The following is a 27,084-nucleotide window of genomic DNA, read 5'->3' as shown; positions in this document are numbered from 1 at the left end:
CGCCCGGTCCCCGCTCCCTCGGGACCGGCTGAGGCCTGCGTCGGCCCCGGACGCAGTTAGCCCGGCCCCCGCAGTCCCCTCCCCGAGGCCGCGCCCGCCTGCGCCCGCCGGCCCCGCCGCCTGGGGGAGCTGAGGCGACGCCCGCCTTCCGCCCGCCCCGAGGGCGGGGGCGCTCGGCCCGGCCCCTCGCCTGCGCCCGCGGCCCCACCGCCTCCTCCGCCTCCTCCTCCTCCCCCTCGTCCACCTCCTCCTCCTCGGGGCCGCCCGCCCGGCTCCTCGCCCCGCCCCGGGTCTGCAGGAAAGGAAACCGAAAGTGCGCGGCGCCGGGCGGGGCCGCCGACCTGCTGGGCCCGAGCCCCACGCCCGCCGGCACTGCCGCCGGAGCCCGCAGCCGGTGAGTGCCCGCCGCGCCCGCACCTGCCGCCCCGCGCCGCCCCGCGCCGCCCGCCGGAGCCCGCGGCCCCTCCTCAGCGCCCGTCACCCCCCGGAGTCCTTTCCCCTCCTCGGTCCCGTCACTCCCCGGAGTCCTGTCCCCTTCTCGGTCCCGTCACTCCCCGGAGTCCTGTCCCCTCCTCGATCCCGTCACCCCCACCCCGGAGTCTCGTCCTCTCTGCTCAGCCCCCTGTCACCCCCAAGCCTTGTCATTCCCCAGACCCTGTCCCCTTCTCGGTCCCTGTCACTCCCCAGAGTTTCTGTCCCCTCCAGCCCCCGTCTCCTCAGCCCCGCTTCCCCCAGTCCCGGCCCCTCTTCAGTCCCTTCCCCCTCGGTCCTTTCTCCTCTGCTCACCCCTGTTTCCCCCAGTCCTGTCCCCCCCACCGAGCTCACCCCTGCCCCCCCAGCTCTTCCCCCCCACCCTGTGCCTCCCCCAGTCTTGTCCCACCTGCTCAGCCCCTGTTCCCTCCAGTCCTGTCCCCGCTGCTCAGCCCGTCCCGCTCAGCGCCCCTCCGCAGTCCTAACCAGCTCCACGCCCCCAGCTCCCCGGTGGTCTCCCCAGCGCCCTCAACACCTCCCTCACCTTCGCCCTCCCTCAGTGCCGGCTCCCACCACTGCCCCTGCCTCACCATGTCCATCCCCGTCCCTCACCCCTGTCACCTCTTTCACCCCTGTCTGTTACCAAGTGCCCTCAACACCCCGCACTCCCCATCCCTCCTGGGGTCTCCCAGCACTTCAGCAGGTGGCCCCGCACCCTGCCCTGCCGCCTCCTGAAGCCCGCCCCCCCCTGCACCTCTGCAGCTGCCCCCGCTGAGCCTGGGAATGCGCCTTCCTGCCCAGGGCTGCCCCCAGCCCGCTGCCCCGTGACCCCACAGCGTCTCCCTCCGAACTGGGCTCCCGTGCACTAGAGACTTATCCCCGGACTCTGGACACTTCCCTGCAGACCAGCCTTCACCACCTTCTTCAGCCTCTTTCATTCCACCCTGGTAATTACCGTGCTCTCATTCTCATCCCTGTACCCGCTTGACCATCACCGATTTTCTTCTTCCTGCCCTCTTTGCCTTCATTCGCCCCCCCCCCCAAAAAAAAACCAAAAACATTTGTCTGTTTATTCATGGCATTTGCTCTTCCTATGTGTGCCTCCCTTTCTTGCTGATGTTTCTTTTTTTCTTTATTTCCCCTTACTACTTTTATTTCTCCTAAATTTCTGGGTTTCTGTTTTAATATTTTTCAAGAAAAGAAGAAATTTTCCCCTTAAACAACAAACAAACTATTGAACCTCCACCATGAGAGCAGGGTTTGATAAGATTAGGGAAGAGACTGGCCAAAAGTATTGTAGAGCCGTGGTGCAGGGGAGATTCCTTTTTCTGATGAGAATAACAGTGCCCCTCATATAATGCTAGATCTATTCACAGTTTCCAACTATGAATATTTTAAAACTTTGGACAGTCTCAAAATTTTTTTTGCTGAGGACTCTGAGTCACCTGCTTTTTCCCTAACCCTAGCCCACATGATATGCATGAGTTAAACTGAGATGTTCCCTTATAGAAGCTTCCTCTTACAGAACCAGTGTCAAAAATCATTTAGATAAAGGAAAGAGGAAAGAAAGAATTGCGGATTTCTAGTGGTTCTGAGGAAACAGGACTAATAGGTGCTAAGTTAATCAATAGCTTACTAGTTATTGAAAGGTAATTTCTTTCTCTTGATTTAGTACAGCAGAGGGTTTAATCACTTAGCAGTGTTCCAAAGAATAGGATAAAGGATAATTGCTCATTATTTTCAAACTCTAGAGGATTGAGAGGTATAGAGTACTGTATAATAATGCCAGATAGGGTGATAGTACATGGTTTTGGATTAACAAAAATGTACTCTTTTCTCCTGGCAACAATATTTGCTTTACAGGAGAGGAAAATAAAATCTAGCAACTGTTTAAGCAACTTAGCTAGAGGTATAAACTGAACAATAGTTTTGAATGTGAATTGACACTCCCTCATCCCCAAGGAAATGCAAGGAAGAATTTGATCCCTTGAAATCACCTAAATTATGAATTTAATGTTTTATTTTATAATTGGTTATTCACAAAGTTGAGCACTTTGTGCTCATGATTAAAATCTGCATTTAACTCTTAGTTAATCATTGAAAAGTAAAGGCAGAACTGGCTTGATTGTTATTAGATGCTGTTTCAGGGCACTGATAATTCTCAACCTGTGCAGTTCCAGATAACTGAAAGTAACGTGAGCGTGAATGAATTCAAGTGACTTAAACATGGAAGACAGAAGACCTCATCTGGAGGCCAGGCCCAGGAATCCCCATACCAACCACAGAGGTAAGCAAAGTTTCCTACCTAGTGAGAAGGAAATACTGAGCAATCAGAAGGAACCTGGGTTGCCTATCAATGAGCCCACCTGAGATTGCCTGCATCTTTCAAGTAAAGAATGACTTATTCCTTAACTATAGCATGAATGACTATGAAAAACAGATAAGTTTCTCCTTTCCTTAAGAGATGTGATAGATGGGTGTAGTTCAATTTACAAATACAGTAATGGGATGTCAGAAATGGAAATAACTCTTGGTTTGGCACAATGCTATTAATAGAAACATAATTTTTTAATTTTCTAGTAGCATAATTGAAAAAAGCAAAAGGAAGCAGATTAAATTTACTTTTAAAATTCAATACTAATTTCTTTCATATGTGAAGTGTTATGAATAAGCATAAAACATTTCAAGTGATTATAATCTCCTTTCCCTGTAAAATTGTGTTTCAGAATGGTGCATATTCATTAGAACAAAGTAAGGTGATAAACATATATCTTAGATCTACATTTATTTTATTTATTTTTTAAAATTTTGTTTAGATATTGATGGATCTTTATTTTATTTGGTTATTTATATGCAGTGCTGGAATCAAATCCAGTGCCTCACACATGCTAGGAAAGCACTCTGACACTGAGGTACAACCCCAGCCCCTAAATTTATTTTAATTTGGAGATTCCTTTGGAACATTCAACTAATGAATTCCAATTTTAAAATGTGTTTCTGTTAGTAGCCAGTGTAAAAGTTAATAAATAAAAACTTTTTAAAAGCATTTCTTGAAAATTGTTTTAAAAATTAACTTCACATTCAAATTCTAATACCCATATCAGAAAAGTACAATAGTTACTTTATAATAGTTACTTTACAATAGCACATTGAGTTAGACTATATGAAAATTCCAGCAGGTTTTAATATTATACAATTATCTCTTTGAGGAGGAATTTTTTTTTTAGCTGTTCATGGGCACAATATCTTTATTTTGTTTATTTTTATGTGGTGCTGAGGATGGAACCCAGTGCCTCACATATGCAAGGCAAGCGCTCTGACACTGAGCCAATACCCCATCCCAAGAAATTTTAAAACAGGGATTAGAAATCAAATCTAATTGGCAACAAAATCAAGAAGACCTTTGTTAAGATAACAAATACTACAATGAATTTCTAGCATATACTATTTGCTTGCCTGTCTGCATCCATATAAAATAGTTGACTCAATTTTTTTCTTACAAAAAATACTTTTTTTAATATTTTGGGTTTTGGGGGTTTTTTTTACTTGTAATTGGACACAATACCTTTATTTTATTTTTATGTGGTGCTGAGGCTCAAACCCAGCACACCACACACACCAGGCAAGCACTGTACTGTTGAGCCACAACCCCAGCCCCTTTCTCACAAAATGTAGTAAGAGTAGAAATTTTTTTATTTTATTTAAAAGTTGTGAGTAATTAATAAGAAATTCTTCATATGTGGTTTATTTCCAGAGTAGATATGCTTTATTCAAAAAACTTTAATGGTATTTAATAAAAATTTAATGATCTTTCTTACTTATTGTATCCAAATACTGTCATTTAAAAAAAATTTTTTTTTAGTTGTAGTCAGACACAATACCTTTTTATTTTATTTATTTTTATGTGGTGCTGAGGATCAAACCCAGAGCCTCACATATGCTAGGCAAGCACTCTACTGCTGAGCCACAACCCCAGCCCCAAATATTGTCATTTTTTTTTTTTAAAGAGAGAGTGAGAGAGAGGGGGACAGAGAGAGAGAGAGAATTTTAATATTTATTTATTTTTTCTTAGTTCTCAGCAGACACAACATCTTTGTTTGTATGTGGTGCTGAGGATCGAACCCGGGGCGCACGCACGCCAGGCGAGCGCGCTACCGCTTGAGCCACATCCCCAGCCCCCAAATATTGTCATTTTAAAATTGAATGTGCTTCATTATCATAATACTTTAAAAACTTTAATAATATTTTAATCTCCTCAAATACTTAAATATTAGCCACATTTTACTATTTTTTTTTTTGTACCAGGGATTGAATTCAGGGGTACTCGACCACTGAGCCACATCCCTAGTCCTATTTTGTATTTTATTTAGAAACAAGGTCTCACTGAGTTGCTTAGCGCCTCATCATTGCTGAGGCTGGCTTTGAACCCTCAATTCTGCTGTCTCAGCTTTCCAAGCTTCTGGGATTACAGGTGTGCACCACTGCTCCCAGCGCATTTCACTTTCTTAATAGCCATGTGGGGCTAGTGGCTAGTATAGGTTTAGAGTCCTAGTCCTCAAACCAAAGTTAATTCTAAGAGCATCACTGTACTGAAGAAATTATTGTTTGCTTAGAACTTTCTAACAAACAACTAATAGATTATTGCTTTTTTTTTTTTAGTTTGTAAGATGTCATTCAAATTTTTGTTGTGGAACAAATGAGGAATTACTGTGGAATTTTATTTTATGGACTGTGTGTTAAAAGAATGAGAAATGATACATTTTTTCATTCTTTCAGATAACAGTCTTCTAATCAGACCTAAATACTAAAATCAGGAATTTCTTAGATTGTGGGAGTTGGAAAAGTAAATATGAAAATAACTATAAAAATTTAGAGTTCAGATGTATAGCATTCATATTTGCCAAGTACTCTTTTATGTTGTCACATGAAAATTTTCTCTACAAAGTTGAAAATAAAAGGAAAAAAAAAGAAGTATATAAGTGTATTTAGTATCTGGTCTCATGAAATAATATGATTATCTTAAATATTTTGGGTACTTTCAGTTTTCATAACATTTTTTAAAATATTATTTTTAATTATAGATGGACACAATCCCTTTATTTATTTGTTTTTATTTTTTTGTGCTGCCGGGGATTGAACACGCACGCATGCTAGGCAAGTGCTCCACCACTGAGCCACAACCCTAGCCCCTTATAACATTTTTTTATCCAATCATTGTATACAGTCTTATTCTTAATTAATTAGTAAAATTTTTTTTCCAGGGATTGAACCCAGAGTTGTTTTACCACTGAGCCATATCCTCAGCCCTTTTTATTTTTTATTTTTAGATAGGATCTTGCTAAATTTCTAAGTTGCTGAGGCTGGCTTTGAACTTGTGATTCTCCTGCCTCTGCTTCCTAAGTCACTGAAATTACAGGAATGCACCACCATGCCCAATTTATAGTCTTATTTGTTTTTAAAATCACAGTGTCATTCTGATAAGTTGAGTTAGCTCCATTATCAGTTTTAGAGGAACAGAAAATGAAAAAAACTGGACTTTGGGTATGTTGGGTAAGGTCACTTATGAAATGTCTGGTAGAAGAAGGAAAACAAGTTTGGTGTCATCCACAAAGTAGCGTTCATGTTCCTGTGTGTACTGAGTGTGACCTCATTATCCCTCCTCTAGCTCAGCTTTCTGTGTGAGTGTTGGTGGTAATCAATAAGAACTGTGTTTATGAACTTCTTCTTAGAAAGGAGGAAAACTTCAGTTTCAGTTTCCTGGAACAAAACTTGATATCCATGTTTCAGTTTCCTTCACAATCTATTAGCTGAAAAAACATCTTGGTAAAGGAAGTCCTCCCTTCCTCTTTCCTGTTCAAACTGCTTTGGCTGATGCTGGGCAAAGTTCAGATAGTGTTTTCCTTCATAGTTTTATTCCATTTGATGTCTGTTGTTTATGATAATTGGTTAGCAGAACCAATAATCACAGAAATCAAGAGTATTCCCAGTGAAAAATAGTTATTAATGACTAGTAATAACTAATATTTACTAAGAGCTTCTCATGTGTCAGGTAATAATCTAAGTATTTTATAAACTTAAAAAAAAATTTGTAGTAGTGTATGGACAGCAAACCTTCATTTTATTTATATTTATGCAATGCTAAGGATTGAACCCAGTGCCTCACACATGCTAGGCAAGTGCTGTACCACTGAGCTACAGCCCCAGCCCTATAAGCTTTTTTGGGGGATGGGGGTATCAGGGATTGAACTTGGGGGCTCTCAACCACTGAGCCACATCCCCAGTCCTATTTTGTACTTTATTTAGAGACAGTGTCTCATTGAGTTGCTTAGGGCCTTGATAAGTTACTGAGGCTGGCTTTGAACTTGCGATCCTCCTGCCTCAGCCTCCCAAGCTGCTGGGATTACAGGCATGTGCCACTGCTCCTGGCTTGCCCTATAAACTTTTAATCTACGACAATCTAGACATTGAGACCTAGAGAAATTGTACAACTTGGTCATGGTTACACAGTGAAGGACATGGCCAAGCCAAGATCTATTCAGCCCTGAAATTTATGTTCTGGCCTTTACTTGATAGTAGCAAAAGACTAGAACCAATATATTAGGCATTTAACAAATGTTTATTCTTTTCCCTTTTTTTGCGTCCTTTGGAAAAATAATATTTTTATAATGTGTATGACACTCATAATAAACTTTCTTTTCTTTTTTTTTTTTTTTCTTTTGGTGTTGTGGATCAAACCCAGGGCGTTGTAAATTAGACAAGCACTCCACCACTAAGCGGCACCCCCTGCCCTATTTTTCATTTATTATACAACTTGGTAGGAAATTTTTGTCTCTACAAAACCTGAGCTCCTTGGTTATTTGGAAAATGAAAGCATATTTATTGTTGTCTCATTCAGTTTCTTTGCCCCTTGATTCTGTGCTTACCCAATATTCCCATTGTGTTTAGGGCCTATGGATGGAGAATTACCACCAAGAGCTAGAAATCAGGCCAATAACCCACCAGCCAATGCTCTCAGAGGAGGAACCAACCATCCTGGAAGGCATCCTAGGGCCAACAATCATCCTGTTCCTTACCGGCAAAGGGAGGAGAGATTTAGGGCCATGGGGAGGAATCCACATCAGGGAAGGAGGAACCAGGAAGGTCATACCAGTGATGAAGCTAGAGGCCAAAGACATGGTCCAGAGAATGATACCAGGCAGAGAAATGACAACCAAGAGGGTAGGAATCGCAGACCACCATGGTCCAATGAAAATTTCCAGCAGTGGCGGACCCCCCACCAGAAGCCTACGGAACAGCCACAGCAGGTTAAGAAACTGGGCTATAAGTTCCTAGAAAGTCTTCTGCAAAAAGACCCCTCTGAGGTGGTCATCACACTTGCCACAAGTTTAGGGCTGAAAGAGCTCCTATCTCATTCTTCCATGAAATCCAACTTCCTTGAGCTCATCTGCCAGGTTCTTCGGAAGGCTTGCAGCTCCAAAATGGACCGCCAGAGTATTCTTCATGTACTAGGCATATTGAAGAACTCCAAATTCCTCAAAGTTTGCCTGCCTGCTTATGTGGTAGGGATGAGTACCGAACCCAATCCTGACATTCGAAACCAGTATCCGGAACACATAAGCAATATCATCTCCCTCCTTCAGGATCTTGTAAGCGTCTTCCCTGCCAGCTCTGTGCAGGAAACTTCCATGCTCATTTCTCTCCTGCCAGCTTCTCTTAATGCTTTGAGAGCTTCTGGTGTTGACATAGAAGAGGAGACAGAAAAAAACCTGGAAAAGGTGCAGACCATCATTGAACATCTGCAGGAAAAGAGGCGAGAGGGCACTTTGAGAATGGATACCTATACTCTAGTGCAGCCTGAGGCAGAAGGCCATGTGGAGAGCTACCGGACCATGCCCATCTACCCGACCTACAATGAAGTGCACTTAGATGAGAGGCCCTTCCTTCGTCCCAACATCATTTCTGGAAAATATGAGAGCACTGCTGTCTATCTGGATACCCACTTCCGACTCCTGAGAGAAGATTTTGTCAGACCCCTGAGGGAAGGCATTTTGGAACTTCTCCAAAGCTTTGAAGATCAGTGTTTGAGGAAGAGAAAGTTTGATGACATCCGGATCTACTTTGATACGAGGATCATCACTCCTGTGTGTTCATCATCAGGCATTGTCTATAAGGTTCAGTTTGATACAAAACCACTGAAGTTTGTTCGATGGCAGAACTCTAAGCGATTGCTGTATGGGTCTTTGGTATGCATGTCCAAGGACAACTTTGAGACATTTCTTTTTGCCACTGTTTCTAACCGGGAGCATGAAGATCTCTGCAGAGGAATTGTCCAGCTCTGTTTCAATGAGCAGAGCCAACAGCTGCTAGCAGAGGTTCAGCCCTCTGACTCTTTCCTCATGGTGGAGACAACAGCATACTTTGAGGCTTATAGGCATGTCCTGGAAGGACTCCAGGAGGTCCAGGAAGAAGACGTCCCCTTCCAGAGGAATATTGTGGAATGTGACTCTCATGTGAAGGAGCCCAGGTACTTGATAATGGGGGGCAGATATGATTTCACCCCCTTAATAGAGAATCCTTCAGCCACTGGAGAATCTCTGAGGACTGTTGAGGGTTTGAGACGTCCTAGAGTTAATGTCTTAGACCCTAGTCAGTGGCCCTCAAAAGAAGCCCTGAAGCTGGATGACTCTCAGATGGAAGCCTTGCAGTTTGCTCTCACAAGGGAGTTGGCAATTATTCAAGGACCTCCTGGAACAGGTAAGACAAATTTTTTCAGAGCATTTGACATATACCCTATAACATAGGCAAGGGAGGCTTTGCTCTGGGTTTCTAGAATGTCTCGCTTAGAAACACTGCCCTGAAATGGCATACATTTTGTTTATAAAGTAGCCACTCAGTGACTTTCCAGTGGGGACCATGGGCATGCATAGTAACAAACTCAAATCACAAGGTTAGAAAAGACTGCTAGAGGTCAAATTCAGGGAGATGCGTTACTCTGTTTCATTGAAAAACTATTAATTTGTTTTAATTTTACGTTATTTATTTTTGTGGTGCTAGGGGTTGAACCTAGGACCTCAGGTGTACAAGGCAAGTGCTGTATCACTGAGCTACATCACCGGCCCTTTTATGTTATTTTAAATTAAATAGTACCAAATATATAATAATCACAGTATATGCCAAACTGTTTTACATGCCTTACATATGCTAACTCACTTCATCTTCATAATGGTCCTATGAGTTAGAAACCATTACTAAAACCATTTTACAGATGAAGAAACTAAGGCAAAGAATGGTTAAATTACCCCTTATTTAAGAAGTATGAAGCTCACACAGGTGGTAACAGACCTAGCACTTGAACTCAGATAGTCTGGCTGTAGAGTCCTGGCTCATATCTACCCCACTGTGCTTCTCATACAAGTATTCCTCTCTACCGCCACCTTCCCACCTGCAAGTCTCTTACCTAAAAGTCTGTAAGATCTAGGAGGATACCAACCATGTTTATTTTGCTCACTATTGTATCTGTTGTATCCACTCAGTGTCTGACACTTGATTGACACTAAATAAACATTATTTAAAGAAAAAAAGGGAGAAATTATTAATTATTATACTGTATTGAAATCTTTGATTTTCCAATATTGCTCCCTCACTAACTCTGAGTTATTGAGGACAGTGGCAAACTTAGCTTGAAACAATGCAAAAATTTAGCAGTTTGTAAATTTAATTAATGAGTCCATAGCTCTAACTCTTATGTTGATTTTCATAAGTTTTCTCTCTCGTCACAAAGACAAATTTACCATACTGTATGAAAACCACTTCTAAAGAATTTGCTCTATGAGATCTGAAACAATGTATGTGTCCATCAGTAGAGAACTAATTAGCTAAAAATTATCTTAGTCATGAAGACAGAGAGTATTCTTTGTTTATTCATAGAGAACTACTTCTAAGATATATAAAGTGAAAAAAAACAAGATGTGGAACAGTAAAAATAATCTTTTATCTTTTTTTAATATTTATTCTTAAGTTTTAGGTGGACAGAATATTTTACATTTATGTGGTGCTGAGGATCAAACCCAGTGCCTCGTGCATGCTAAGCGAGCACTCTATCACTGAGCCACAACCCCAGCCCTACTTTTATCTTTAAAAGGCATAGGGTGGGGGGATGCAGAAGGCTAAGGGAAAAAAATACATATGCAGGGCTGGGGATGTGGCTCAAGTGGTAGCGCGCTCGCCTGGCATGCGTGCGGCCCGGGTTCAATCCTCAGCACCACATACAAACAAAGATATTGTGTCCGCCAAAAACTAAAAAATAAATATTAAAAAAATTCTAAAAAAAAATATATGTGTGTGTGTGTGTGTGTGTATTCGTGTATACATAGAAAGACTATCTCTGAAAAGTTACACAAGAAATTGGTAACATTGGTTGCTTCTAATGAGATAAACTCTGGCATAAGAGACTTTTCACAATATACTTACTATGCTGTTTAGATTTTTAATCATCTCGATGTATTACCTCAAAATTTGAGAAGAAAGATAAAAGCCAGGCATGGTGGTATACAGTTGTAGTCTCAGCTACTGGGAAGGGTAAGGCAGGAGTTGAAGGCCAGCCTGGCAACATAGAGACCCTGTCTAAAAAATAAAAACAAATTGCTCTAAGTAATTAATTGTTCCTTTTCCTAGAATTTTTAGCTTCTTTTTTTTTTATTTTCTAGGCAAAACCTATGTGGGTCTAAAAATTGTTCAAGCCCTTCTGACCAATGAGTCCGTTTGGCAAATTAGTCGCCAGAAGTTCCCCATCTTGGTTGTATGTTATACTAATCATGCTTTGGACCAGTTTCTGGAAGGTAATGTCTATGGGCAAAATGATTCTTTATCAAAACATTTATGGTGAACAACTGCAATAACTTTATATTGCACTTTGAATACAAAGGCCACAGTCTTGACCATGACCTGCAAGGCCACATGTCCTAGCCTGACTCTGAACCTGATCTTTGTTCTCTTCCTTCGTTCTTCCTAACTCCATTAGCACTGATTGTCTTCAATTCCTTGAACTTTATTTATTTATTCATTTACTATTTTAATCATTTACTATTGTTGTGCTGGGGATTGAACTCAGGCCCTTGCACACACTAGGCAAGCACTCTACCACTGAGCTACTTCCCCAGCCCTCCCGGAGTTCTTGTACTTTCTCAATTGGCTCATGTTGTTCTTCTTTCCCTCTCTCTCTCTCCAACTTGAACTCTGTTGGCCTGTCTGGCTCTAATTTATTCTTCAGGTCTTACCTTAAATCTCTCAGGTGGATTTTCTCCATTGCCCCCAAACAAAGTTAAAGTCTCCTTTTGTACTTTTTCTTTTAATCTCTTTCATGTTTCTCCACACTAGATCATAAATACTGAGGACTGGTCAGGTTAATTACTGTATTCACTGATCCTGGCATATATTAGACACTCAAAAAATACTGATTGTTGCGTGGGGGTGTAGCTCACTGGTGGCTAACATATGCAAGACCCTGGGTTCAGTTTCCAGCACTGCAGACAACAACAACAAAAAATTAATGGCATTAATGAATAAGTATTTTTATTTTTGCTTATTTTCTAAATAAGTGTTTTTATTTTTGCTTATTTTCTAAATAAGTATTTTTATTTTTGCTTATTTTCTATTCCTCTGTAACCTCTTTTCAGCTACATCTTCTTTATTCTTAAAGTTTCAGTTTAAATAGTAGATCCTCAAGAATAGATCTCTACCCGGCCCAGATCAGGTGAGGTCCTCTACTATCCACTTGTAGCATTATGTACTTATAGGACTCATACTTACGGCTATTAAAATAGATTGTTATTAAAATAGATTGTTTACTGCGCATCTTCTTTGCTAGAACTTGAAACAGAAGAACAAGTAAAAACTGAGTTTGTGTTTTGACTGCTGTATCTTCAAAACCTGGCACTTGCCTAGGACATGTACACAGTAATCAAATCTGCAAAATAGATAACATTTACTGAGTGCTTGCTTTGTGCCAGGCCCTAGCTAAATGCCATAAAGTTATTATTTTTTTTTATCTAGATTATAGCTCTATAAAAAAGTTGTTACTATCTCCAAATCACAATGAAACTTAGACACAAATTACATAATTTACTCAGGTTACATAACAATAAGTATTAGAGACAAGATTTGTGTCCCCAATTGTTTGATTCCAGAGCCTGTGGTCTTAAGCACTACACTTTATAAGCTTATATCCTCTCAAGACCCTCTGGCTCATTAATTGGGTAAATTTCCTGTAAGCACAGTTTGTTCTCTAAGGGACCAGATGAGACAAGATCCCAAATGCACATAACTCTCATCTGAGTTAGTCCAGCGTAGGCCTTCTCAACCCTGCAATGTTCTTTGCTCCGCAGGCATCTACAAGTGTCAAAAGACCAGCATTGTGCGGGTGGGTGGAAGGAGCAACAGTGAAATCCTGAAGCAGTTCACCCTGAGGGAACTGAGGAACAAGCGGGAATTCCGCCGTAACCTCCCCATGCACCTCCGAAGAGCCTACATGAGTGTGAGTTCCAGCTGTGGCATATCTGAGGTAGCTCAAGGAACCTACACAAGACAGCAGTAGCATTCTGAGCAGGCTCCCCAGGGTAGATATGGAGGCTCCTCAGAGCTCTGGAGGACCCAGGTTCTTTCCAACATTTCATTCTGTGAGTCCCTTGATGTGATCCCTGCACTCAATCCAAAGTAGAGTAAGGATGAAGGGCACACTGCCCCTCCCTGCCCCTACCAGGACCTTCAGGCTACTTTCCCAAAGCCACCATAGCACTTCTGCATGTAGCCACTGGGCAGAGAAATGTCATCTTTAAGCTGGGCAGCATTGTGCCTGATCAAAATCTGAGCTTGGCTTAGTGGTGTGCATCTGTTTGTACTTACTCAGGAGGCTGAGGCAGGAGAATTTATTGAGCCCAGGATTTTGGGACCAGACTGGGCAACCTAGTGAGACTCCCTCTTAAAATTAAAAAAAAAAAAAAAAAAGAAAAAAGAAAAATGAGTTTTTTTGTTTTGTTTTGTTTGTTTTTGGTTACTGGGGAGTGAACTCAGAGGTGCTGTACCACTGCACTAACTCACCAACCCTTTTTACTCTTTATTTTAAGACAGGGTCTCACTAAGTTGCTAAGGGCCTTGCTAACTTGCTGAGACTGGCTTAAACTTGGAATTGCCTACCTCAGCCTCCCAAGTCACTGGGGTTATAGGTGTATGCCTTTGTGCCCTGCTCTGAGTTCTTATTTATTTATTAATATTTATTTTTTGGTTATAGGTGAATACAATATCTTTATTTAATTTTTATGTGGTGCTGAGGATCGAACCCAGTGCCTCACGCATGGTAGACGAGCGCTCTACCTCTGATCTACAACCCCAGCCCCATGAGTTTTTTATTTTTAAGGAAAAGAGAGAACAAATACTGCAAGACTTGTAGTCGATGCCACAATATCCTTGGCCTGTTTTTATTTCATGTGTTTCCTCTTCTTACTAACTGGAGGGCATCTTTTAGATCTTTTGGTTACTAATCCTTTGGTTTCAAGACCACAGTAATGTAATGTGCCTTGAGAAACTGGTTTGTTGATTATTGACTGATCATTTATTCTTTTTTCTTACTTTTCTTTTTTAGCTTTGTTTTCTCTTAGGGTAGGGACTGAATTTGAGGGAGAGTAATATGTCTTCATCACATCTTTCCCTGTCTTCTTGGCAGATCATGACAGAGATGAAGGAATCAGAGCAAGAGCTCCATGAAGGTGCCCAGACCCTAGAGTGTACAATGCGTGGTGTCCTTCGGGAACAGTACCTGGAGAAGTACATCTCCCCCCGGCACTGGGAAAGCCTAATGAGTGGACCGATGCAGGTAGGGCTCATCCCAGGGTCACACACATGGCTGCCTCAGCACTCAGAGGTGGCCTCCAGTAGAAGTAGCAGTACAAAGCTTTAGCTATAGCATGATCTGATGCTGCCATAGGCAAATGTTCCCTTTCACGATGAGAAGCAGTTGGACATGCTGGTCAGGAAGAAGACTCAGGAACCAACCTCTAGGTTTGAATCTTGGCTTTGCTTTGGGCAGGTTACTTTTTCTGTGTTTGTTTATCCTGTTAGAAAACTGGGAGGACAGTAGCATTAAAGTGAACCATATGAATTTGCTAGTACTTATAACTTCGTCTTGAGGATTATCATTTGGATCATTAAGTTAATATTTGTAAACTCTGAACTTAATAAAGGTCTGGCATGGTGGTGTATGCCCATAATCCCAGTGAGTTGGGAGTCTGGAGCAGGAAGGTCACAAATTTGAGGCCAGCCTCAGCAACTTACTAAGACCCTGTCTCAAAATAATAAAAATAATCAGAAAAAAAATGTCTGGGGACACAGATCAAAAGTAAAGTTCCCCTGGGTTAAAACCCTGAAATGGAAATTAAACCATAACCAGAAGTAACCTAGCACATCCAGAGCTTTGGCTCATACAGACTAACTATGTGACTTGGGCCAGTATGATCCTCACCAGTTAAACAAAGAAATAATAGTGCCGCCTTCAAAAGATACCATAAGATGTAACTGAGACCAAATTTATAGAGTGACTAGCCAGGAACCCAGTGAAATGGGACCTCTGTCATCACTGGGTTGATGATTTCCAGTGCTTGACAAACTCCCTAAAAAAGGGAATCAATCAAATTCAGTAAATAAGTCAAATAGTTTAGTATGAAATGTTAGGAAGGAGCAGGCTGTGGCAAACAGGGGAGAGAGTGGCACCAACCAGCTCCAGCCATTTGTTGCCATTTAATAATAAAGGTTTATTGTTGGTGTAGATCCTCATTTTGTCAAAAGATAGAAATTTTGATTTTTTAAGTTCTGTATAAGTCATATTAAATGTTCCAGTTGCCCAAGGAATGCCAGTTTGCAACTTTTGAATTTTAAGGGAATTTTGTTTGTTTACTTGTTTTTTGTTTGTTTGTTTTTGAGAACTTGGGATGGAACTAGGACCTTGCACATGTTAGGCAAGTGTTCTACAACTGAATTTCATTCCCAGCCCCTAAGGGAGTTATTTTTGATCATTTGAGGAAACCCTGCCCTCATACTGGTTGTCATGGAGTTCTCATCATTGATAATTCTTCCTTTCTTAGGACAGCGAGTGGATCTGCTTCCAGCAGTGGAAGCACTCCATGATGCTTGAATGGCTGGGTCTAGGTGTTGGTTCTTTCACTCAGAATGTTGCCTCAGCAGGACCTGAAAATGCAGGTAAGACGTACATGTCAACCTAGAACCACTTCTTCACTTTTAATATGGTAAAGACTAGACAGCAAGATTTAAAATTAGTGCTCAGAATAAATGAAAAGCTGTGAATCAATCAGTGAAAGTCAAATAGGAAAATAGATAAAAGACCTTGAATAGGCAAACCACAAAATAAGAAATCCTATTAATCAATTGACATATGAAAAGTGCTCATCAAAACTAGAGGAGTTGGGCGTGGTGGCACGCCTGTAATCCCAGCAGCTTGTAAACTGAGGCAGGAGGATCGCAAGTTCAAAGCCAGCCTCAGCATTTAACAAGGCCCTGAGCAACTCAGTGAAACCCTGTCTCTAAATAAAATAGAAAAAGGGCTGGTGATGTGGCTCAGTGGTTAAGTGCCCCTGTGTTCAATTCCCAGTACTGGAAAAAAGAAAAAAAAAAAAAAAAAGCACTAGCCTCAGCAACTTAACAAGGCCCTAAACAACTTAGTAAGACTCTATCTCAAAATAAAAAATATAAAGAGCTGGGGATGTGGCTTAGTGGTTAAGCGCCCCAGAGTTCAATCCCTAATACCAAAAAAAAAAAAAAATTAGAGTGTTAAAACAGCAATAAAATACCACACACCCACCAGGTTTTATATAACCCTTCAATGAAAATGTGCAGCAGTGGAACTCTGGTACACTGCCAGTTGGTCTATAAATTGGCACAACCACTTGTGACAAGTAGGAAAACAGAAAGAATTGAAATGTCCATCCACATTTGTACAACGGGTGGATCTATTACTGTCTGTTAAGATAAATACTGTGCAACAGTGAAAAGGAATGAGTCACATCATGTCTAGCAATATAGATGAATCTCAGAAACATACTGAAGGGGCTCAGCGGTAGAGCACTCACCTAGCACATGTAAGGCACTGGGTTTGATCCTCAATACCACATAAAAATAAATAAATAAAATAAAGGTATTGTGTACAACTATAACTAAAGCAAAAAATACTAAAAAAAAAAAAACTTAATAGAAAAGGCAAGCTAAAAAATTACAGATATCAGATATTGTGGTATTTAAACGACATATATATGTATAATTATATATGTACACGCTATTTGCATACGGAAATACATATTCACATGTATATGTATGTATATGTGTGTTTGTGTTTATACACACACATATATGGTAAGTTTTTGGGGTTTTCTTTTAAATAAGATAATGAGTTATTCGAAATTCAGGTTAGGACGACTTACAAGAGGGATCTTCAAAAAAACTGGTAGTTTCCACCCAGTTTGGGAGGATGGTACCTGGACGTTCATTTTTATATTTATTTATTTATTTATTGGTACCAGGAATTGAACCACAGGCACTTAACCACTGAGCCACATCCCCAGCCTGTTTTATTTTGATGCAGGGCTCAGCCTCCTGAGTCTCTGGGATTACAGGCGTGTGCCACTGCACCTGGCTTCATTGTCCTTTAAGTTGTATCTTTATATTATATTTACCCTCCTTTGTGTATTTTTAAATATCTTTTATTAGTTGGACACAATACCTTTATTTTTATTTATTTATTTATATGTGGTGCTGAGGATTTAACCCAGTGTCTTGCACGAGCTAGGCGAGCACTCTACTGTTGAGCCACAACCTCAGACCTGTGTATTTGCTTAAAAAGGCATTCAGTCGTATGATTTTTTAAATGTAAAATATGTGACAAAACATATAAGAAAAGTGAAGTCTTCCTTCCTCCCCTAGAGTCAGTCCTCCCAGTTTCCCTTTCCCCAGGTTACCATTTAAATCCCTTCAGAGGGCTGGGGATGTGGCTCAAGCGGTAGCGCGCTCGCCTGGCATGCGTGCGGCCTGAGTTCGATCCTCAACACCACATACAAACAAAGATGTTGTGCCCGCCGATAACTAAAAAATAAATATTAAAATTCTCTCTCTCTGTACCTCTCTCTACCTCTCAAAATAAATAAATAAATAAATAAATAAATAAATCCCTTCAGAATGTCTTCGTACACCTCAGCTCTTGGAGGTGCCCTCTTCCTTTCTTGACTTCAAGAATCTCCATCCCTGTTCTACCTACTTTCCTTTTTTAGCCCAGGCAGAAGGAGAAGAGGAGGAGGAAGGGGAGGAGGAGGGTTCGCTGATTGAGATTGCAGAGGAGGCTGACCTGATTCAAGCAGACCGGGTGATTGAGGAGGAAGAGGTGGTGAGGCCCCGGCGACGGAAGAAGGAAGAGAATGGGGCAGACCAGGAGTTGGCTAAAATGCTTTTGGCCATGAGGCTAGACCACTATGGCTCCGGAACTACAGCTGGACAGGAGCAAGCTACAGGAGAGTGGAAGGTAAACTTACTTCGTTCCATGAAAGTTTCAATGAGAAACATGTTCAGTTATTACTGCCAAATGGGCATGGTTAAGACTCTGCTGGAACAGGCCTGAGAGTATTCTGACCACTCCTGTCTTTCCCAGCTTCTATTACTTTACTTGGTCCTCACAGTTAGCTAATGTACCCATTTTGCTACCTAACCCTGGCCTAAATCCCAAGGGTATAAAAATTATTGTTCAGAGGGGTGCTGGCAAGAAGTACCTACCTAGAAAGACAAGAAGCAGGTAACCAAGTGCTTCTCTGGAACTTACAGAAGAATGTAGTATATATGAGTCAAATCAAACACAGTCTTAGTGCCTCGTGCCTATCTTCTCAATCACAAAATCTAAGGACATTCATTACATTTCTAGAGGCTTAAAGTAAATCCTTCAGGCTACATGGAATGCTTATTCTTCTTTCAGCTTGGAATTTGACATTTCTCTTAAAGCCAGAGTGGTATAAGTGCCCATACATTTCCATGTAGACCTTTTTTAAAAGAGAAACTCTGGATGCAGTTTTTCACCTGAATGCTGGCTTTGCACCTGATGTCCTAGTTCAGTTCAGGTGGTGGGTGGCATCATGATCTCAATCCTTGGAAGCATGTATTGAGTATATTTCTGCCATACAGCTTCTGGAGATGGGGATTTTTAATGTGGTAACATTCCTCTCACATGCCAATCCTTCTAAAGGCTCATGGCAGAGCTAGAGGGGAGCACTTTCTCAAACAGTGCCTTTCACCCACTTGTTAAAGGTATTGTGATGGCATTAGGACCACTTTAGCAGGCCCTATGCCAAGCCCTATACTAAACAGCAGATGCTAGACACTGATAGCATCCAATGAGGAAGCCCTGCCCCCACTACTTTCATGACAAACACATTTTAGGAATGAGAAATAGAGAAGAATCAAAAGATATTTGATGGTCTGGAGTTGTGGCTCAGTGGTAGAGAGTTTACCTAGCATCCATGAGGCACTGGGTTCAATCCCCAGGACCACATAAAAAGTGAACAAATAAAATAAAGGTATTGTGTCCACCTACAACTTAAAAAAAAAATTAAAGATATTTGGTGATAACAGTGCTGGTACTATTGTAAGTTTTTTCCATGTAAGGACCTCCAGAGATGTGCTATTAGTCTTCCCATTTTATTAAGGGAGATTCTGAGACACATAGGAGTTGAATAACCTGCCCTGGGGCCCACAACCTAATAATAGATAGAGCCCGGGCATTCTGGCCCTGGAGTCCTTGTTTAGCCAGTCTGTGGTAGGAAAGCTGTTGTGAGAATGTGAGACACGTGAAGTCTATCAGAGGTGGCAGCCCATTTTCTTACATGCTGGGGCTCCCATGTTGGGCTTAGAACTGGGCTTGCTTCTGCTCAGATGGTACCCTGCCTGGTATTGATGTCTACAGACCCAGCGTAACCAGAAAAAGAAAATGAAGAAGAAAGTGAAGGTTGAACTTCGAAAACTGAACACCATGACTGAGGCCGAGGCCAATGCGATCCAGGATGTCTGGCAGCTGGACCTGAATTCTCGCTGGCAGCTTTATAGGTACTGTGCCCCATGCCTAGCTGGCCCATGTCATTTCCCCAGGGAATTCCTTTTGTGTTCCCAGAATACTCTCAAAGACCTTCAACAATGTTAACTAATGACTGAGTACCACCACTGAACTGAGGGCTAGGGATGTAGTCATGGGATAGGAGATACTTGCTCTGTCATCATGTTCAGAACATAATTTCACAAGTAAAAAACTATACATGGCATAAATACTAGGAAAGATGAATAGAGAGTACTGAGAATATTATATGGGATCTTAGCTGGTTTGAGCTATCCAGGAAATTGACATTGGAGGCAAAATCTGTAAGATGAACAGACATGATCAGGGCAAAGGGGAGCAGGTGTGGTTGAGGGGACCACGCAGGGAAAGGCCCTGAGCTAGGAGGGAGAATGGCTATTTGAGAAATGGAATAGCTTTTGCACAGAGAAAGAGATGTCAAGTGAGTCTGAGGTGTGGACAGGGGTCAGACTTGTCAGGACGAAGTATTCTATGCAAAATTAAGGGAGGGCAGGAATGTGATAGGGAGAACCTATGAGAAATTCTTCCTGAAACTTTTGAAGTCCTTTACTTTCTTTCCAATAGTTAGCCCTTTTTCTTTCTTTGTGGTATTGGGGATTAAACCAGGGCCTCACATATGAGATAAGCGCCCTACCACTGAGCAACATCCCCAGCCTTTTAAAAAATGTTATTGTGAGAATGGGTCTAAGTTGCCAGGCTAGCCTCGCAATCCTCCTGCTTTAGCCTCTCAAGTAGCTAGGATTACAGATGTGTGCCACTATGCCCAGCTAACATTTGTTCTTTATCACACTCCCTTTCTTAGCTCTTGACCACCCTACACATCTTTTGGGGGGCATTTTGGACTCTTCTCTATATCTGGTTGTCTGTCTCTCTTTTTCTCTCACACTCATTTACCTAGAAGCTCCTCAAAGGTCTTGGGTTCACTTCATACATTGGCACGTGAAAGGGGGTTCCTGTACATTCTCATGGCCTCCTTTCCCTGATTGATCCATTCTCCAGGCTGTGGCTACAGATGTATCAGGCTGACACTCGCCGGAAGATTCTCAACTATGAACGCCAATACCGCACATCAGCAGAGAGAATGGCTGAGCTGAGACTCCAGGAAGACCTGCATATCCTTAAAGATGCCCAGGTTGTTGGCATGACAACCACAGGTGAGAAAACGTGGGGACATTTAAGCTGTTCCAGCCAAGCTCCATTCTGGTACCCAGATCCTATCAGAGTATCCGAGGCAGGTAAAGAGAGCTTCTTTAATAGGTTAGAGGAAAATACCATGAAAAGCTATTGAAAACAACCCATATTTTGGGACTGCTTAGTGAAATTCTCTCTTGATGAGTTTGCAACTCCCAACAATGACAACATGGGTACGAGGCTCTGGACCACCCAGTGCTCATTCTCTTATTCAGTGGTCGTCTCAGCCCTAGAGGACATAGAAGGACACAAGAAGATTCCGAGAGACCCAGTGGCCCTGTGGATCCTGTACCTCAGCTTAGAGGAACCTCTTGGCTTATCCTTATTCCAGGTGCTGCAAAATACCGCCAGATCCTACAGAAGGTGGAGCCTCGCATTGTCATTGTGGAAGAGGCTGCTGAAGTCCTTGAGGCCCATACCATTGCTACATTGAGCAAAGCTTGCCAGCACCTCATCCTGATTGGGGACCACCAGCAGGTAAGGCAAGAGCTCCTGGAAGATGGACTGCCTCTCTGTGGGGAGGAATCAAACAGGAAGACTCCCACCTCTCTGTTTAAAGAATTCACAAAGTGGGGCTGGGGTTGTGGCTCAGTGGTAGAGCACTCGCCTGGCACGTGCAGTCACTGGGTTCAATCCTCAGCACCACATAAAAATAAAAGGTATTGTGTCCAACTACAACTGAAACAAAATATTTTTTTAAAAAAGAGTCCACAAAGCTAGTTAATGGCTTTTTGTGATTCCTTTTTTTCTTTACTTCCCGTATTCAATTTAAGAACAGGTGCTGTTATATTTGGCATATAGCTTAGCATTAGTATAGTGGCTTCATCCATTCTCTGTACTTTCCTACCCTCCCTTTTAAGTAGACTGTTAGGACAGCAAGTTCCCCAGTCTTCCTGCTTCCATTTTTACTTCCATTTTTATTATCAGACATCCTTTATAAAGGAGCCAAAACAAATATTAAAATTTCAAATCATTGTCATTCTCCAGCTTAAAACCCTCCAGTGTTTCCCACTGCACTTCATATTAAAAATCAAGCTTCTTGAAATGGTCTGTAGAGGCCAAGAAAATCAGCCTGCTTTCCTGACTTCTCATTTGCTCACTGTATTCCCTCCCATGGCTTGCTTTTCAAATGACTGAATAACTGACAACTTCCTCCATGCTGGAGACAGCTCAGATGTCACTGTTCAGAGACACTTAGTTAAAGAATCCTCACCCTTGGACACTGTTGTCATGTTATCCTTGGTTCTTGTCTTCAGAGCCCTTGTCACTGTTAACCCTTAGCCTGTAAGCACCTAAGAGTGCCTGGCATATAGGAGGTACTTGAAAAACATTTGCTGGATGAATGAATAGTTGGTGAAAATGTTTGCAGTAAAGAATCCTCAGCTATGTTTCTTTTCTCAGCTGCGCCCCAGTGCCAACGTGTATGATCTGGCCAAGAACTTCAATCTTGAGGTGTCCCTTTTTGAACGGCTAGTAAAAGTAAACATTCCTTTTGTCCGTCTGAATTACCAGGTGAGAAACCGGTCATCTGTTATTACCAAATACCCAGGAGAATGCCCATGGGAACCTGCCAATTGTCTGAAAGAGAGATCTTATAAAAATGAAACTGGTTTAAGCCGGTATGGTGGTGCACACCTGTAATCCCAGCGCTTTGGGAGACTGAGACAGGAGGATCACAAGTTCAAAGCCAGCCTCAGCAATGTCAAGGTGCTAAGCAACTCAGTGAGACTCTGTCTCTAAATAAAAAATACAAAATAGGGCTGGGAATGTGGCTCAGTGGTTGAGTGCCCCTGAGTCCAATCCCCAGTACCCACCCTCCCCCAAAAAAATGGTTTAGTAATGAAATAACTGTCAAACTTATTTTATTTTCTGTTATAAAACACCACAAAGTCACTCTGGCGAGTTTTTGTTGAAGGAGCTGTTTATATTGTGCTTTTTCTCGCTATTTTTTTTCAAACATTACTTAAAAATTCTCTACCAACCAGAGAAATTGTCCTCTGCCTGTTTCTAATGACATATATGTTATTTCAGCACCGCATGCGCCCTGAAATTGCCCGCCTCTTGACCCCCCACATCTACCAGGATCTGGAGAATCATCCCTCTGTTCTCAAGTATGAGAAGATTAAGGTGAGTCTGTCTTTCCTGATCTGTCTTTGATGGTGTCAGCAATCTAGCAGGCTATCTTTTCTTTAGCATAGAAGGTTTCCAAAAGGGAACAGCCAGTTTTAAGAATTAAGCTGGTCTTGAGGAAGAATAGTACAGTAATGTAGTAATCAAGCATTCACACCTGGGGTTTTGAGTCTCAACTCTGCCACTGAGTAGGTGTAACCTTCAGCAGAATATCTAAGAATTTTGAGTGTCAGGTCTCTTGCTTCATCCCAGTACTGTGGGATGAGGAGGTAAGTACAGAAAGCCCTCAGTAAAGTGCCCAGGTTACCTGCTCTGTCATCTTCACCATCGTCACTATAGCTGCTGCTTTTGCCCTTGGCCATAATGGTTGGAGTTTGGATGGTTTTTTAAAGTATTAATATCAAACAAGTAGTTTGAAAAGTAAAGTAGACATAAATTCCTTGTCCAGCTCAAAATTTGCCCTGGCCCAAAGATAGCACATGGTGACCAACTTTAGAATTAAAGACCGTGGTATGGAAGGTACAGAAATTTTCCAAGGTCTCTTCCTGGAGCTGGGACAGTGGCCAATGCATGTGAAGATGAGCCAGGGGAGCCAAGGGCCATGAAGGAAACTTTTAACTTATTTTTTCCTTTTTCAGGGGGTCTCTTCCAACCTTTTCTTTGTAGAACACAACTTTCCTGAACAGGAAATCCAAGAAGGCAAAAGCCATCAGAACCAGCATGAGGCTCACTTTGTGGTAGAGTTGTGCAAGTACTTTCTGTGCCAGGAATACCTGCCCTCCCAGATCACCATCCTCACCACCTACACTGGGCAGCTTTTCTGCCTGCGAAAACTCATGCCTGCCAAGACATTTGCTGGTGTCAAGGTCCATGTTGTGGACAAATACCAAGGGGAAGAAAATGACATCATCCTCCTCTCACTAGTGCGAAGCAACCAGGAGGGCAAGGTGGGTTTTCTCCAGATATCCAACCGTATCTGTGTGGCCTTGTCCAGAGCCAAGAAGGGGATGTACTGCATTGGAAACATGCAGATGCTAGCCAAGGTGCCCTTGTGGAGCAAGATCATCCATACCCTTCGAGAGAACAATCAGATAGGCCAAACACTCCGACTGTGCTGCCAGAACCACCCTGATACCCACACCTTAGTCTCCAAAGCTTCCGACTTCCAAAAAGTGCCCGAAGGAGGCTGTAGCCTGCCCTGTGAGTTCCGGCTGGGCTGTGGGCATGTCTGCACCCGTGCCTGCCACCCCTATGATTCCCTGCATAAGGAGTTCCAGTGCATGAAGCCATGCCAGAAGGTCATCTGCCAGGACGGACACCGGTGCCCCCTTGTTTGCTTTCAGGAGTGTCAGCCTTGTCAAGTGAAGGTTCCTAAAACCATTCCTCAGTGTGGCCATGAACAGATGGTTCCTTGTTCAATGCCTGAGTCAGATTTCTGCTGCCAGGAGCCCTGCCCCAAGGTCCTGAGATGTGGCCACAGATGTAGCCACCCATGTGGTGAGCTTTGTGTGCAGTTGTGTTCAGTAATGGTCACTGTGGAACTCAAGTGTGGACACAGCCAACAGGTAAAGTGTGGTAATGTAGAAGACCTCAAGTATGATATGCCAGTCAAGTGTACCACCAAGTGTGACACCATCTTGGACTGCGGGCATCCTTGCCCTGGCTCTTGCCATAGCTGTTTCGAAGGGCGCTTCCATGAGCGTTGTCAGCAGCCCTGCAAGCGCCTGCTCATCTGCTCACACAAGTGCCAGGAGCCCTGCATTGGTGAGTGCCCGCCCTGTCAGCGGACCTGTCAGAACCGGTGTGTCCATAGCCAGTGTAAGAAGAAGTGTGGGGAGTTGTGCAGCCCCTGTGTGGAACCCTGTGTCTGGCACTGCCAGCACTACCAGTGCACCAAACTCTGCTCTGAGCCCTGCAACCGACCCCCATGCTATGTGCCTTGTACTAAGCTACTGGCTTGTGGCCACCCTTGCATTGGTCTGTGTGGGGAGCCATGCCCCAAGAAGTGCCGTGTTTGCCACCTGGATGAGGTCACACAAATCTTCTTTGGCTATGAGGATGAGCCTGATGCCCGCTTCGTGCAGCTAGAAGACTGCAGCCACATCTTCGAGGTACAAGCCCTAGACCGCTACATGAATGAGCAGAAGGATGATGAAGTTGCCATCAGGTTGAAGGTCTGCCCTATCTGCCAGGTGCCTATACGCAAAAACCTGAGGTATGGAACCAGCATCAAACAGCGACTAGAAGAGATTGAAATCGTCAAGGAAAAGATCCAGGGCTCAGCAGGGGAAATTGCAAGCAGTCAGGAGCGACTTACGGCCCTGCTGGAGAGCAAGAGCCTCCTCCAGCAGCTGCTCCCTGAAGACTTCCTGATGCTGATGGAGAAGTTAGCCCAGGAAACCCTATCAGTTAGAGACCTGGGGCTCGTTGAGAGCTACATCAGCTTCTATGACCACTTGGCCAGCCTGAGGGAGTCTCTGAAAAAGGTGCATGTCTTAGAGCAAAGTCGAGTGAGGACTCGACTCGACCAGGTCCATGAGTGGCTGGCCAGGAAGCGCTTGAGCTTCACCAGCCAGGAACTGAGTGACCTTCAGAGTGAAATCCAGAGGCTTACATACCTGGTGAACCTCCTGAGCCGCTGCAAGATGGCAGAAGGGAAGGTGAAAGGTAGCATAGCAGAAGAGGTCTCCAGTCTCCGGAACATCCTCGAGAAAACATGTAAGTTCACCCAGGAGGATGAACGGCTTGTACAGAAAAAAATGGATGCTCTGAAAGCCACCCTTCCCTGCTCTGGCCTGGGCATCTCAGAGGAAGAACGAGTGCAGATTGTTAACGCCATGGGTTTCCCTCGTGGCCACTGGTTCAAGTGCCCCAATGGCCACATTTATGTGATTACTGAGTGTGGAGGAGCCATGGAGCGGGCCTCTTGTCCTGAGTGTCAGGAGGTAATTGGTGGTGAAAATCATACTCTGGAAAGGAGCAACCAACTTGCTTCTGAGATGGATGGAGCCCAGCACCCTGCCTGGTCGAACACAGCCAACAACCTGATGAACTTTGAGGAGATCAGGAGGATGATCTAGGAAGATAGCGCACTGCTGCCTTTTGCCCCAGCCACCATTCGGCTGGGACCGGCTCCCTTATGGAGGAACTGAAGGGTTTTTTTTAATTACTGTCCTTTAGTCTTAGCACCTACTGAAGGATCCACTTTTAGGGCTTGCCCACATTTGATTCTAGATTTACCCCTGCGCTAGAGTAAGCACTTTACCTCCAGAACTGAGAGCAGAGTTAATAGAGCTCACCTCTTTCTTTCCTGCAAGTATGGGACAGACTCTCCGGAGCATGCGTGGGGCTTCCACATAGGGCTATCTAGTGGTAACTCTGGGTCTTGACTGGATGTTTCTTCTGCAGTGTTCCCAGGGCACAAGTATGAGCTCAGTGAAGCTGACTGATGCTAATTATCAGATCCTAACCTATAGACTAAATTTCATTGTAATAAGTGGCCCAGAGGAGTCTGGACTGCTTTTCCCTCCAAGGAGCACAAGAAACCCCACTTCCCACCTCCTCGGGCACCCCTCTTTAGAAGATGGAAGCGTGTGATGGACAAAGATTCTTCAGCTCACCCTGACCCACCGACATATTCAGAGTGGGGAAAGTGCACTACCCCATTAGGAGGCTGTGTGTAGGAGGCCCAGACTAGCTGGGATGACTTCTGTGCCCTTTCCTGTAACTTACACCTGGATAGTGGTTTCATTACCTGCCATCCAAGAGGTTCCATAACAGTGCTGGTTTCCCTGGCCAAATGGAGTCATGCTCACATTCAGTACCAGCATCACCTCTCCCAAGTGTAAGCCTTTGTCCCAGCACTCTCTCAAAGCTTTTACCTGGGCAGGGTTAGCATGCCAGCAGCTTCTGCAGGCCCCAGCCCCAGGCCAGAAGCCAACCTCAGGCCAGCCGCCTGTGTCCGCATTCCCTCTGTCCAGTGTTCCTTAGAACAGACACTTAGATATCTCAGGTCCTTTCTAATGTTGGCAAGAAAAAAATTCCCTTTCCTATGTATGCATTTTCTTTTCTGTCTTTACTATGCACTTTAGCCTATAAAGCCAATTAATAAAAACAATGACGAAGAA

General features: G+C 43.2%; 1 protein-coding gene across 2 annotated transcripts; it reads left to right on the top strand.

Annotated features, from left to right (window-relative positions):
- On the top strand, positions 1–27,084 carry ZNFX1 (zinc finger NFX1-type containing 1). Of its 2 annotated transcripts, XM_081292242.1 has the most exons (15): positions 1–394; positions 1,234–1,418; positions 2,646–2,758; positions 7,417–9,225; positions 11,178–11,309; positions 12,855–13,003; positions 14,189–14,338; positions 15,603–15,717; positions 17,796–18,043; positions 19,472–19,611; positions 20,636–20,790; positions 21,159–21,304; positions 22,229–22,339; positions 22,859–22,954; positions 23,596–27,084. In XM_081292242.1, the coding sequence occupies exons 3-15, from the start codon at positions 2,677–2,679 to the stop codon at positions 26,035–26,037; spliced, it is 5,775 nt and encodes a 1,924-aa protein (XP_081148368.1). In that variant the 5' UTR covers positions 1–394; positions 1,234–1,418; positions 2,646–2,676; the 3' UTR covers positions 26,038–27,084. The 2 variants fall into 2 exon arrangements, with proteins under 2 accessions (XP_081148368.1, XP_081148369.1); XM_081292243.1 differs by lacking the exon at positions 1,234–1,418.

This window comes from Spermophilus citellus (genome assembly GCF_964194105.1).
Source record: "Spermophilus citellus genome assembly, chromosome: 4".
Taxonomy (NCBI): domain Eukaryota; kingdom Metazoa; phylum Chordata; class Mammalia; order Rodentia; family Sciuridae; genus Spermophilus; species Spermophilus citellus.
Note: the sequence above shows the minus strand (reverse complement) of the source record. Positions and strands in the feature narration are given on the sequence as shown.

What these genes read in the sequence shown, in the direction of transcription:
- ZNFX1 (XM_081292243.1), top strand. Translation starts at nt 2,677, where the DNA reads ATGAATTCAAGTGACTTAAACATGGAAGACAGAAGACCTCATCTGGAG. An exon ending in TCCGAAGAGCCTACATGAGT is followed by an intron (nt 13,004 to 14,188) that starts GTGAGTTCCAGC and finishes TCTTCTTGGCAG; the next exon opens with ATCATGACAGAGATGAAGGA. An exon ending in TCTCGCTGGCAGCTTTATAG is followed by an intron (nt 19,612 to 20,635) that starts GTACTGTGCCCC and finishes TCCATTCTCCAG; the next exon opens with GCTGTGGCTACAGATGTATC.